The sequence below is a fragment of the Rhinolophus sinicus genome, linkage group LG07 (genome assembly GCF_036562045.2).
Source record: "Rhinolophus sinicus isolate RSC01 linkage group LG07, ASM3656204v1, whole genome shotgun sequence".
Lineage (NCBI taxonomy): Eukaryota > Metazoa > Chordata > Mammalia > Chiroptera > Rhinolophidae > Rhinolophus > Rhinolophus sinicus.
In genome coordinates, this window is record NC_133757.1 from 97,546,650 (window position 1) to 97,560,545 (window position 13,896).

At 40.1% G+C, this 13,896-nt stretch overlaps 1 protein-coding gene across 1 annotated transcript in view; it reads left to right on the top strand.

Moving 5' to 3' along the window:
- Nucleotides 1–1,030: 1,030 nt before the first annotated feature.
- Nucleotides 1,031–13,896, top strand: part of XKR6 (XK related 6) — a 256,252-nt gene continuing 243,386 nt past the window's right edge. Inside the window, exon 1 of the mRNA XM_019733085.2 lies at nucleotides 1,031–2,267. Within this exon, the coding sequence (XP_019588644.2) occupies nucleotides 1,507–2,267 (761 nt within the window). The 5' untranslated portion in view covers nucleotides 1,031–1,506. The remainder of the gene's footprint in view (nucleotides 2,268–13,896) is intronic.

Consider the following 13,896-nt stretch of genomic DNA (forward strand, 5'->3'; position numbering starts at 1 on the left):
TAATTTGTCCTCAGCATTCCAAAGAAAGTTATTAGCATCATTAAAAGGTTTAAATGAAGGGAGAAGTAGACAGAATCAGAAAAATGAGTACAAAAATCTAGGGAGGTCCATGAGAAAATGCAGGGTTTAAATTTCTTTTTTCTTTTTTAACTTGAAAATGTTCCTTTCACTTGATCAGGAACAACTCTAACCATGTAGCTTGCTCTATTTGGCTTCAACTATACTTTCACTGGAAGATCATTGTAATTCAAATCCATTCAGTGCTGCTTCACTTTTGTAATTTGTTAGTAGTGTACCCTGCACCTATCTTAATGATATAGCACATTGATAACATTTTCACTTATTTAAAACCATGTTTACTCACAGAGACTTTCACCCCCTCTCCCCAAATTCTAAAAGTAGCAATCTTCACACATTCAAATAGCCTGAACAAGTAATTACAACAGCTTAACCCCTGGCTAATTCTGAATTTTCCAAATTAAGGTCACAGAATTTTAAAATCGCATACTTAAAAAAAAATTGGTAGATATACTTTTCAATGGTGAAAATAATACACTCAAGGTCACAATATGCCAATTCAATCTTTGCTCCAACATTTAAGACGCAATCAGGCAGATTTTAACTGGATTTCGCCTGGAGTTTTCTTAAGGGAATGGTGGAAACTTTGTTACAAAAGATGGTAAAGTTGTCAGTGACAAGATAATCAGGGATCAACAGAGGTAAAAAAGGAGGAAGGTGTCTAAGAAGAAGTGAGAATCAGTAAGTTTTGTGTGGGAATCTAAACTGACTTATGTAATTTCTTAAGACCCTCAACATAAAAGAATAAGAGAGATTCTTAAAAGAAAGAAGAAAAACAGGCAAAGAGGTGAGCTACAGCCATTTTGATGGGGGGGTTGTCTAACTACACAATGAGGTCATCCTATCTCCCGGAAGTGACACATAATCACCTGCTTTGCACTAGCTCCGCCTCTTCCCCCAGAGGTCCCGCCCCTTCACCAGCAGCCGGGAGGGTGTTAGGGGGCGTTTCTCCAGGAGGAAAGCTGTGAGTTGCGACGCTGAGGAAGGGGACCCCAAAACGTCTGGCACTGCCCCCTCCAGGGATCATTTTGGACCGCCTCACTCGGCCCAGCGGGATTCAGAAACGCCGAGGGGTCAACCTGATGGGTTTCGGGGTCAACGGAAGAGGGGAAGGGGAGCCCTGGCGGGGAGAACCCCCCGGCCCCCCGCCCAGCAGCTGAGGCACAGGAGGGCGGCCATCTTGGCCGGGAGGGTAGGGCTGGGGAGCTGCGGGCGCCGTGCGATTGGGGGGCTCGCCCGGAAGTGACGCCAAGTACCCGGAAGCGGAGGGGGTTCCCTGGCCCACTCCCCCCTCGTTCGTTTGCTCCCCCGCTTCCTCCCCGCCCCCCTTCCTCTCCATTCGTTTCCCCCCCTCCCCGTTCCCTGCCTTCTTCCCCCCCCCCACCCGTCCCTCCCCCCCCCACCTCCGGAGCTGGGAAGAGAGTCAAGATGGCGGCGAAATCCGATGGCGGTGGCGTGGGGGTGGGCTTCGCCCAGCTGCACAACCTGGACGAGGCGGTGGGCAGCGGCGGCGAGGAGGACGGGGAGCCCGGGGGAGGCGGCTGCGGCGGCGGCGGCGACGGCAGCGAGCCCGGCGAGAGCAGCTCGCTGCACATTTGCCACTGCTGCAACACCTCCTCGTGCTACTGGGGCTGCCGCTCCGCCTGCCTGCGCTCCCTCTTGGGCAAGAAGCCGCGCCGCAGCGCCGCCGCCGCCGACGGGGGGGACCAGCCGCTGCAACCGCCCGGGGCCGCCGGCGCCGACCGCCAACCCCCGACGCCCTCGGCCGCGCGGCCGCCGCCGCCGCAGGTGGAGCGGCCGTGGCTCGACTGCCTGTGGATTGTGCTGGCGCTGCTGGTCTTCTTCGGGGACGTGGGCACCGACCTGTGGCTGGCCCTCGACTACTACCGCAAGGGGGACTACGGCTACTTCGGGCTGACCCTCTTCTTCGTGCTGGTGCCGTCGCTGCTGGTGCAGAGCCTGAGCTTCCGCTGGTTCGTGCAGGACTACACGGGCGGCGGGCTGGGCGCCGTGGAGGGGCTCAGCAGCCGGGGCCCCCCAATGATGGGGGCCGGCTACGGCCACGGTGCGGCCCGCGGCGGCCCGGGCGCGGTGGGCACGGCCACGCCGGGGGCGCAGCGCCTGTGCCGCCTCTCCGTGTGGATCTGGCAGTCGGTCATCCACCTGCTGCAGATGGGGCAGGTGTGGAGGTAAGAGCACTGCGGGGGTGGGGGCGGGGGCCTGACCACCGGCCCTGCGGAGGGCCCCGCGGGCGAGGCCGGAGCTCTCCCGGGCGTGCTCCGCCCTGGAGGTGACTCGCAGGTGGGCCCCTCGGACGGGCCGGGCCCAGGGTCTTGAAGGAGGGGTTTGCCGCGCACTTCCCTGGGCGTCTCAAAAAGACCATCATTTGATCTGGATCCCTGGCCACGCCTTTTGGCCCAGGGAGGCCCAAGTACCGCTGTTTGTCTTCTTCCCTGGTTCGCACTTAGCGGAGACCCTGCCTCATTCTTGCCCTCCCCTCCATCTCTGTAGACCTTTGTGTTCGGGTTGTCCCTTTCCCCTGTATCCCAAGGTAACCAGCCGCTAGCGCTTTTTATCTGCACCTCAGCTCGCCTCCTGGAGGGAGGGGGGGACCTTCCTTCTTCCAACCCGTTTGCTCTCGGTTTTGTCCCCCGGTGAGACATCTTCCCCTCTTCCCCCGTCTTCTCTCCGCAGTGGCTTGTGTGGAGCCTTGTGCAAAACCCCTCGCTGCCTCCGTGTAGCACTCCTTTATTCCACGCCCCCTCCCCCCCTTCCTGCAATCCCATCCCCTGCAAATGACTCCAAACCGCTGCCCTCCTTGAAGGAAAAATGACTTTTTTGGCTGGATTAGACGTGTCCTTTTCTTAGTGACAGGTGAAATTGTAGAGTATGTGATGGGTGTAAGCGTTTGTTTTTAACTCCGACCTCCAGAAAATCAATTAACCACCTGGACACCTAATCTGGTGGAACCTTGTTTTGGGTAGCCAGGACAGTGTGTAGGTGATTTATGTTTACAAAAGCCCCACGCTTGGCCCTGCGGCCCTTTCTTTCCCCTTTTGTACAATTTCCGTGTGTCAGGTGAATCCCTCAAACACCACTGGCAGATGTTCTTTTTGCCACTAGCTTTAAGTGGCTGAACTAAGGAAATGGTCCCATTAAAACCATGGTAAATCTGTCCCCTCCAACTTAAGTGTATTCTGGAAACAGTTGTAGGCAACAGTATTTGCAAAAGAAAATATCTTCCTGAAGATAAATTATACAGAGCTCTTCAGGTACATTGCTTCTGTGAGAAGACATTTTGCCTTGACTACTCTGACTCCACCTAGTAGGAAATTTTAGGTGCTTAGTATTTCTGTTAACTGAGATTACTCAGGTTAACTGAAATAAAGTTCATTGTCTTTTGAATTGTTTGTCCAGATCTCTATTCAGAATTAAAAAAAAAAAAAGTTTCAGAAAGCATGGGATCAAATTAAATGTAATTCTGAAAGTGAATGCAAGAACTTTGTCCTACAGAATTTACATGGAAATTATTGATAGGGAACATGTGAATGGTTCTTGATTTTCTTGGTCCTCCTAGGGATGTTTACTGGTGTTTCTAGATTGAACCAAGCAACCTTTTTTTCTGTCTGTGTTTATCTGCAGAGTTTTGCTTCCTGATGATAAGTTTATAAGAACAGGGGGGAATAAAATAGAAAAAAAATGATGACTAACTTTTAGTTATTATGAGCATAGCTTGGGTCAAGTAAAATTTTGAAATACGTTTTGAATTTGAAATCTAAACTAAAAACATCCCTAAATGCCCAAATTCATATTGAATCAAAGGTAGTGTGTTTGATGTTGGGGATACCTTTTTTTTTCTTGCAGTTTGGTAAGGCATAAAGGAATGAAGGAGGGAGAGGGACGAAAAGTATGGGGAAGAGAAAGATTTTGAAATACTCGTAAAATTTAACGGCATGTGTTTAATAACTACCTAGGCTTCTGCTGAACAAGCTGAAGTCACCTATGTCTGTCCATGTCTTAGACTCCCCGAAGTGTGGACAAGCAAAATCTTGGTGTCAAGTTAAAATTGCTGAGAGAATTCTAATGTAATCCATCCTAACTATTTGTTAGAAGTAAGCTTTTGGGACATAATGAAATTGGAGTTCAGAGTCACAAAATTTTTAGGGAGAATGATTTTCCCCCCATTGACCTAAATTTTAATTGTAGTTGGGCAAAGTAGAAGTCCAGTTTGGAACAAACTGAAAAGTACATTTTAAGTGTAAATTTAGCTTTTATAGTTGTGTGAAAGAGCATGGTGTCTTATTTTCCCAGATCGTCACTGAACTTTCAAGGTCTACAGTTGGAAAAAAAAAAGAAAAAAAATACATGTCCTGTGATTTTACTATGTTTAAATTATTTGTCGTTTTTAAAGATTAGAATATATGTCTAAACGTTTCATTAAGTTTTAAAGGTAGAACATTAAAAGACATGTTAATTCAGCTAACTTACTTATTCCAACATAGCTATACTTCAAAAGAAATTTTTACTGAGGAAAGAGTGTATTTTTTCATTTTCATTTTTTTTTTTTTCTAAATTAAGCTAGTGTTGCTTGAAATACTCCAGGAACAGGGTTTGTTCTTTAATACCTGTTAGGCATGTGGCTTACACAGAAATCATTCATAGGTAAAAGATTTGGAGAAAGGTTTTTATTCTTTTCTTGTTTTAATCTCTTGGCAAACAGTTGTCTGTGTATAAACATACATCATCTCAGTTCTTACTGCAGATCTTTTGGGGTTACCGTTGTTCCTTTAATTATATTTGTTACTTAAATTTTGCTATTTCATGTGGTCACATGATAATAGTTAAGGTCTAGGAATCATATCACTGATTTGGGCCACATTTCTGAGAAAAGATGTTGGTGAAGTTGTGCATTGTCAAAACTGATTCCATTAAACCATGAATACCTGTCTCTTCACATGCTGTTTTTCAAAATGTAAAATTATTTGACTTTTGCTTGAAGAAAGCACAGTGCAGTGCTTATTTAAGAAAATTTAGTTTCCTTTGATAGTAAGGTGATAAACTTTTATGCATGTTGCCTTTCTTGTCAAAATGAAAAATACTGACATCTCTTGCACCAAATGACTTTACAGAATGTAGGAAAATATTTATGGCTGGGCCAGAATTGGAGCATGAAAGAGTAGTCTATAGGATGATTTTGTTTCACGAACCTCCTTTGGTAGAGCACTTGTGTGATTAAGGTCTATTTAATTCATCTCACTAATTACTTCACATGTAACTTACTGTGTAGCTAGCGTTACGTGCTCTATTTTTCAGGTGCTTTTCCCAGGGTAGCAGGTATGTGAATCACTCATGAGGAGTATGAGTCATGTGGGGCTTCAGTTTAGTACTATTGTGTTGTTAGAAAGTGAGATTATTTTCTTGGAGGGTTAGACTTTAGGAACAGTTTGATATAGTTTGCATATTACATTGTTATATGTAAGTTTTTTCCTTCAGTCTATCGGCCTTTCTTCGCTCTCGCGCTACCTTTAGAGGCTGCTTAGTGTGTTGGTGGTTCTCTGCAGTCAAGAAGCGACTGTTCTTGGACTGAAATTTCATCTAATGTAGTGATGTCATAGCCAAATCATTAATCTCCCTTTTAATTTATAGTTTTAAGAGTGTGTTTTCCCCTTCTACTTTACAAAGTGAAGGGGAATTTACTTAAAATCTTACTTGTACTTGCGATTTTTAAAATGAACGTTAGCTTTCTTTTCTCTTGAGAGATGAGATGGGGTGGAGGTTTGCCTTCAAGGGAGAAAAAAGAAAAAGGCATTTCAAGTATCATAATGGCATCATCAATCTGTGAACAGTCTAAAGCTTTGTTTTAGCTTTTTTTTTTTCCTGTCTCAAGACTGATATATTGGGACATCACATAGCTCTCTATATGATCAGCAGCAAATATTGCTGGATGGGTGAAGAGGTAAAGATGCTTTTTTAAATCACCCCCTACCCCCATCCCATGTCGGAATACTTGGTATATTATGGGCTTTGTTTTTATTGAATATTTTAGAATAGTGGTTCTTAACTCTGGCTGAGAATAGAACCAACTACAACTTAAAACAAAACAAAAACAAAGAAATGCCCGAGCATTGCTGGACCTGCTGAAGAAGAATCCCAAGATGGGACCCAACCAGTCTTATTTTTAGAGGCTCCACAGGTGGTCAGTTTGGCAGCCGGGCTTGAGGAATACTTTGAGAATTGGGTTTCACACCTGTTCCATTTGGAGAGTGTTATTAGATTTGTGTTGTTAATAAATATGATGGAACAATTGGGAATGGGATGATTTGGTAATGGAGTTTGGTTCCTGGACATCACCATAACAGAACGACTTTAGCAGAAACATGAGTGTCGAAAAGTACTTGAGGCTGTCTCAAGTGTATGTCTCAGTGCTTTTTCCTTTGAGCCCAAGTATGGATCTTATTCTGAAAGGATTCCTAAATTCAAAGCAGTCTTCAATAAATGCAGCCCACTTCTCTGCCTTTTATGTGATTCATGATTCAAATAGTACTTTTATGATTATGTTGAATGTAAAAGATGTATTCATTTTAATTTTAAAATGATTCTCTTAAGTAGGCTTGAGGTAAACATAACTGGGATTACAAGAGGTGTTAGACTAAGTGATCTGTAATGTCCCTCTAGATCTAAGATTTTGTGATTTTAGAAATTGACTTGTGTGGTGCTAGGGTACTAGTCACAGCCACATTAAAAGATTATATACATGTATGAGTGTGTGTGTGTGTGTAAAAAGATTATATATCTGCTTATTACTGGGTGGGAATCTCAATATTGTAAAAATATTGTTTTTTAAAATTGTACTCATAAATCTAGTGGAATTCTGGTTCAAAAGAAACTCAGTGGGATTTTTTGAGGGGAAACTTGAGAAAAATTGATCTGACAAAAATATGTGTTTGAGTAGTCAAAAAATCCTTGAATAACAAAAATATTGAAACTTGCTTTATAAAAAAGTGGATGTGCTATAAAGTGTTAGTAATTTGAACAATGAACAATGTGCTTCTGGCATAGAAATTAAGAAACTAGGTAGTGAAGCAGAAAAAAAGTGAAATAAATTGACAGGTTTGTGGGAATTTAGACAGTAAAGGTGGCGTTTTTAAATTAGTGAATGGAAAAAAGATTATTTAACAAATGATACTGAGGCAATTGACTATGCAGTTGTGGGGAGAGTTGATTTCTACCTTACATAAACAAAACTTCTGAAAGAATGAAAGATGCAAGCATAAAATATTAAACTGTAACAACACTAGAAAAAATGTAGGATAATAATTTTATGATCTTGTAATGGGCCAGACCCTTTGATACTATCAAGGAAAAATGGGACAAATTTGACAACATAAAGTCTCATCTAGTTACCCCTGCCCCATCAGAAAGATTATAGAAATACATGATTAGCTATGAGTGTGGAAGAGTTATATTTAGACAAGGAGCTTTTTTCTAAAAAGCTGTGTGACTGTGAAGAGAGCATCTCTGAAGTTTATTTCTCATTTTTGAGTGAACAGAAACAGTAAAAACTTGATATTTATGGTGAATTTTTAAAGGAAGTTGATGAAAAAATGGCATACATTGAGTAAAATTTCAACTAGTGATGGACAGTTGTTTCCAGAATGATCCAGAAACAAAACATCAAAATCTGTATTACAGAAGTCTTGCGTTCCAGAAATCTAGTAGGCACATGTCAGAAACCACCAGCAGTTCATTTCTGCCTTGACATTATTTGCTTTGATTTTGGCAACTTTATCCATAAGGTCAACTAGTTAGGCATATGTAATAAATTCTGGACTGTTGGAAAGATTCTGAGGGATGTAAAAAGAAATAAACTGTGTCTTAAATGTTGCCATTTTCACTCTGGTCTGGTTTGCTTTATAGTATGCTCTCTGCAAACAATTTTGTGGCTAAAACTTTAGTTTACTCTCCATGATGTTCTATTTTACCTTCTTTCTTCTAGTCAGAAATTCTGGATATTTTTGTTTGGCTCTGAAAGAGTTAAAAATTTTAAAAACTCACGAAAATACACTCTCATTTAAAAAGTTCAGTGACTTTTGACTGTTGCCTGAAGACAGTCCACTATTTACCACTATTGGAGATACAAAACAAAACAAAACAAAAAAAACCACAGGACATTTTATGGTATAAAGGGAATGTTGGAGTTAAGAAATCAGATTTATTGTTCTGCAAGTTACAAAAAGAATCTCATCCTTAGTTTCCTCATATTTATCAAATGAGTTAAAATGATCTGTCTTTAAGGTCCCTTCAATTTTAAAAAGTCTATTATGGTATAGGTATTAGCACCCTGAAGTTATAAAGAAGGAATTTCAGGCTCTAGTTTGAACAATTAAAATATTTAAAATCTATAGATTCCCAGGAACTGGGAAATTAAACAAAGTCTCATTATTTTTAGTCACTTTGCCACCTATTGAGGCATTTTATATCTATCTCTAGTTAATGTTAAAATTTATAGTAGATTAGACTTTCTGAGAAACTTGTTATGCTGGTTTATGAGCTAATTTTCTGAATTTGGAGTTTCAGCTAAAATTGAAGAATTTAAATTGCTTTTTGGGTAATCTTTTGTTAAAAACTTTTTACTGTTAAACTAAAGTATTAAAGCTATATAAAGTATCTAAGCTATATAGATTTTGGACATTTTAATGAATAGTTCACCAAGATTATTTTTTTGGGGAAGAACATCAAAATCACCTACTGCAATTTACTGTTTGATAGGTATTCTTCAACTTTGAAAAGTTAGTGTTTGTGCATTTTTTTTTTAAATGATAGCTTCCATGTCAATTGTGAACTGTTTTAGGAAATAATTCTAATTGATTTTTTTTCTTAGATTAAGATATAAATGCTTTTGGTTTAAATTGAATTTTTGGGAAAGATGGGATTTACTTGGAGGAGTCAGTGAATATTGTTACAATGACACTAGTACATTTCTACATAAAATTCAACCTTAGATTTTTCTTTTCTGTATGTCTAATGTGGGTAGATCTTGGTATACTGCATTTTTTTAATGTACCTTAAACCACAACATCCTAAGGTATTTTGCATATTGCTAACAAAGTCTCTTGTATATCACTTTTATCCTAGAATATCAAACGAGTGGTTTTTAACATAACTTTTGTTTCAAATACAACATTTTCGTCTTTTTTTTTTTAATTGTGAGGAAGCTATTTCTGTTTTATCTTAGTCATCAATTTATAAAGCAGGGACTGTATGTTCATCATTCATTTCTAGGAAGAAGTATGAATATTCGGTTCACAGAAAGGTAAACACAACAGTTTTCTTCCCAGTACTCTTGGAAAGGGGGTACAGTTGATAATTATTGATAACCCTAGCAGGATGCTCTTAGAGTCCTAAAGTACGTGGAATAGAAAGGTTCTGTTTCACCGTTATGCTCCTTTTCATTCCGCATTAAATATACTGGAAACATGAAGGAAGATGGCGAAGGTGAGGAAGACACCAAATCCATGGCGTAGGAAGCCTGCCTAAAATCAAGCGGGCACGGGAGGTCCTTCCAGAGCAGACACACTCCACTTTTCTCTCTTGAGCCATGTTTCTTAGAGTGGTCACAGAACCTCTTACATTAGGATACATTTGGGGCTTGTTAAAAAGTGAATTTATGAGTCTACTATAGGAGTAAGGAGTCACAGCCCAAGGGTTTTGGGCCAGGGAATATGTATTTTTGCTCAGCCTTAATTTATTATGGAAACTTTGAAGCATACAGCGCAGTAGAAATAGTATATTGAACACCTGGATTCTGTAATTAACACAGATAGTTTTAGCTCTGTGTGTATGGTTTAACATATATCCTGAGGTTTTACCTCTTCTTACTTTACTTCAAATAACAAATAACTAGAATAATTCTGTATAGCTACATGTCATTATCCCATCTAAGAAAATTAACAGTAATCCCATAATTATTCTGTAATTCTATAAAATCATCTAATAGCTGCTTTATATTCAAATTTGCCCAGTTGGCCCCAACAGTGTCTTTTAATAGTTTTTTTCCCACCTCTAAAAAGAGATTTGATCAAAATTCATGCATTGCTTGTATATTTCTTTAACTCGGAAACAATTCTCTTAACAATATTTTCCCTCACAACATTGACTTTTGCAAAGTCTAGGCCACTGATTTTGTTGTTCCACATTTTGGATTGCCAGCTAGTTTCCTCCATGTGTTGTCTTCCCTCTGTATCCTAGGTGTACTTGAAGTTGTACCTTGGTTGTAATCAGGCTACATATTTTAGTCAAAAGCGTTGCTTCCTACTTCACGTTTGCATCATATCAGTAGGCACGTGATACCGGCTTCATCCCGCTTCTAGTGATACAGATTTAGCTCTTGGTTAAGGTTCTGACTGCCAATTTCTCTGTATAAACATCCATTTTCTTGTTTGCAATCGGTAAGTAACTTGTGAGGTAATACTTTGATAAAGTGTCAATATCTTGTTTTCTAACAACCTTTTACCTAATAGTTTTAGTGGCCATTGGGCATCCTTGCCTGAATCCATTGTGAAATTGTTGATGGGAGGTGGGACTGTATTTTAAACAGGCTCTCTAGTAATTTTCTAGTAATTCTTAACTTTCTCTCTAAAGTTTGAGAGCCATTTGCTGTACTGGGATCAAGACCTGAGATTAAAAAAAAAAAAAAATCTGTCCTGAAGAAGTTATTATGAATAGGTGCACTCATGGATTTTCAATGGGTTGTTGGTAGACGGAGTTTAACCTTCATGTTAATTTTGGAGGAATAGAATTAAAGTTTATGCATCATGTGTTCCTGGTATATAACAGCAAAAAACTGAAGAAAGGGCAAATCAAAGTATTAGGAGAATGGAAGAGGCATATAGAAATCACTAAGGAGGAAAGGAAACTATATTGAAAATTCTGTTTTTATAAATATTGTGTCATTTACATTTTCATGTTTTTCGTGCCCATTTTACAGATGAAGAAATGGGTTTAGAGAGGTTAAGTAATCTGATAAGTCACTGGTAACTGGTGAAGGAAGGTTTTGAAGCCAGATCTTACTGATGACAAAATATGTGCAGTTTTTCTACATCGGACTTCTCTTGTAATGATCAGGAAGTTCTTCTCACTAGTTCTTTTGCTTTGCTTTGGGATTTTGCTGTTCTGGCTTATTGAAGGTGGAGGAATGATATTCTTGAACCACTGGGGCCTCTTGACGAATGAGTTCTTTGAAACTTCTGATTTCTAGTCTAATGTATTAAACTCTGCAGAGAATAAGGAAGGCTTAGGACTCTTTTAGTTGATTATAACCACTAATGTGATTCAAACTAAGTAGGACCACTAGGTCTGTATCCTCAGGAAATTATTTTAAGTACTTTACCCCAATCTCTTACTCAGAGTAGATGCACCTTCCAATACTGTGATTTCCACATTACACAAAGGAATATATAGGGTTGACAGTACCTCTTTACCACTGTTTATTCCCCCAGCTCCCACCTAAGTGCTGCATCCATATGTTGGTTCTCTGTTGACGTGTTGGAAACACAGAGCAGCAGCAGCTCTTTCCGAAGTAGGGTTATGAAGTATTTGTTTCCAAACCTTGGCTGTGTATTGGAATCACCTGGGGAGTCAGGTACTGGCTTCCATCATAAGAGGTTATGATCCATTATGTTTGGGGTGGGCCTTAGGATCTGTATACACATAAGCACTGGGCATATCAGCTATAGAGGGGTGGAATGTACACAGGAAGCGCTGCCAATGATTTTAATGGAACACAGTATTTAAACAATTTTTGATCTGACCTTACTCTTAGCTGTAATGGATTGGCGAAAGTGTTTATTAATAAAAAATAGTAGCTATCATATACTATGGAATATGGGTTGCCATATACTATACTTAAGATTTGGAATACTGTGAAAACCTTTAACATTAAAACTATGGCATGTAACTAAATATTCCTTCAGAAGCTTCTTTGGAACTTGAAGTACTTCAAGGTCGTTATTAACGCCAGTTATCACTGTTGGTGTTCCAAAAGTGCCAGATTAGAGGTATTTTATTGTGTTGGGGAAATTGATATTCAATCCAGAGTGAATTTCGTGTCTCAGATTTTCAGAAATGTTATATTTGTTGAAATTGGTGCCAAGGACAGGATTCCTAAAAAGAAACTGGTGAATGAAAGGGGAGAAGTGACCTAATAGGTATTACATGGGTATCATTAGAGACAGGAATGAAGGGAGCAGAGAAGAAAAATAACTTATCTACATTTTGCCTGATAGATTCATGGGGTTGAATGTCTAGGGGTGGGGATAGAAGGGGTCATATACGTAGTGTTTTATTCTACTACTTCATACAGGTAAGATGTTATTAGTGCAGTGGATTAGCAAGGACTCCTAAAATCTGCACACACCAAAATAACGTCCCTTTGTGCTCCATCTAGGAGTATACTGTGGCAGTGGTGAGAAAACTCAAGTTCCTGGGAAGCTTGGGGGTCAGAAATCCTAGGAGAGGCAATGGCTGGCAGAGACGGAACACAGTGTGGATGGGCAAGCACGGTGTAGAGCAGGTTGGATCCTCTGTGATTCTGGATCAAAATGAGGAAAACTCCAAATCTGTCATTTTGCTTGGTCAGAAGTAATACAGCTTTTGAGTTGAAAGAGTAGTTATAAATAGGCCTGTGTGTTTAGGATGCTGCCATTTTGCCTTCAACGCTGACTTTGAAGGATAAGATTATTCCTTACAATAAAGAATTAATATATTCAAAATTTAAGCAATCTCAAATGGTTTTGCTTAGACCTAGTGGGTGATGGTGTGCTTTTCTTTGGATTGGAAGGAAAGAGAAGACACATAAAGGATCTATTACTCCATTTGCAGATTAAACAAAAGATGTCAAAACAAAGCTGAAGTTAAAAGCAATAACATTGTAAATTTGGAAAAAGAATTAGAATGTATTGGTAGCATTTGTAGACTGTATTTGAGGTTTCTACTGTTTGATAGGTACAACATAATTTTTAGGTAGTTTTTGAGATGTAGGAGTCTAGGATTAAATGAGATGGTATTTGTCAGGCGTGTTTCAAGATTTTGAATGTGGTTCCATGAGGTTGGAGTGTGTCATTTTGCCCATTTGCTTGAAATTTGCAGTTCACCATCTCAATTTGTGGTATGCTCATATCTACCGTAATGTGATATATGCATTCCTGAAAAACCTCTCATTCTGCAAAATCATGCAGAATGACTAAAAATAACAGGGCTGTGGAAAACAGGATTAAGGTGAGAAAGACTACTTAAAACTACGTAACTTTGTAACCAGAGCACTAACAAAAACAATGACAATCCAAATGAAAATACTGCATAGCCCAGTAGTATGGGTGACATTTGCACTCAGGCTTGAGGAATCAGATAATTCCTTAATTATCATACCTAGATGATTCTAGGCCTTTTTTATCCTGGGACATGTTTTACCTTCTTTGATATGTAGACTCTTGTGGGTATTAGCTTTTACTGGAGGCCAGTTTTACCAAAATTACAGCTGTGATTCACTGTGTAGCCTTACATGTGCCCATTGCGTCACTAGGTAGTGAAGAACAACGCATATTGAAGCCACTAAACCAGCTGTCACCACTTGTACTAAAGGGAAGGTACTTTGGTAAGATTCTGTTTTTCTTAAAGTCTTCGCCCCCCCCCTCCTCCCCCGCCCCCTTAAGTCTTTCATTTGTGAAAAAATCTTGCCCTTGATAACTTCAAACATTAACATGCTGAGAAGACTCACTCATGAATCAACAATCGTTCCCCATTACACTGTTGTCATTCCCA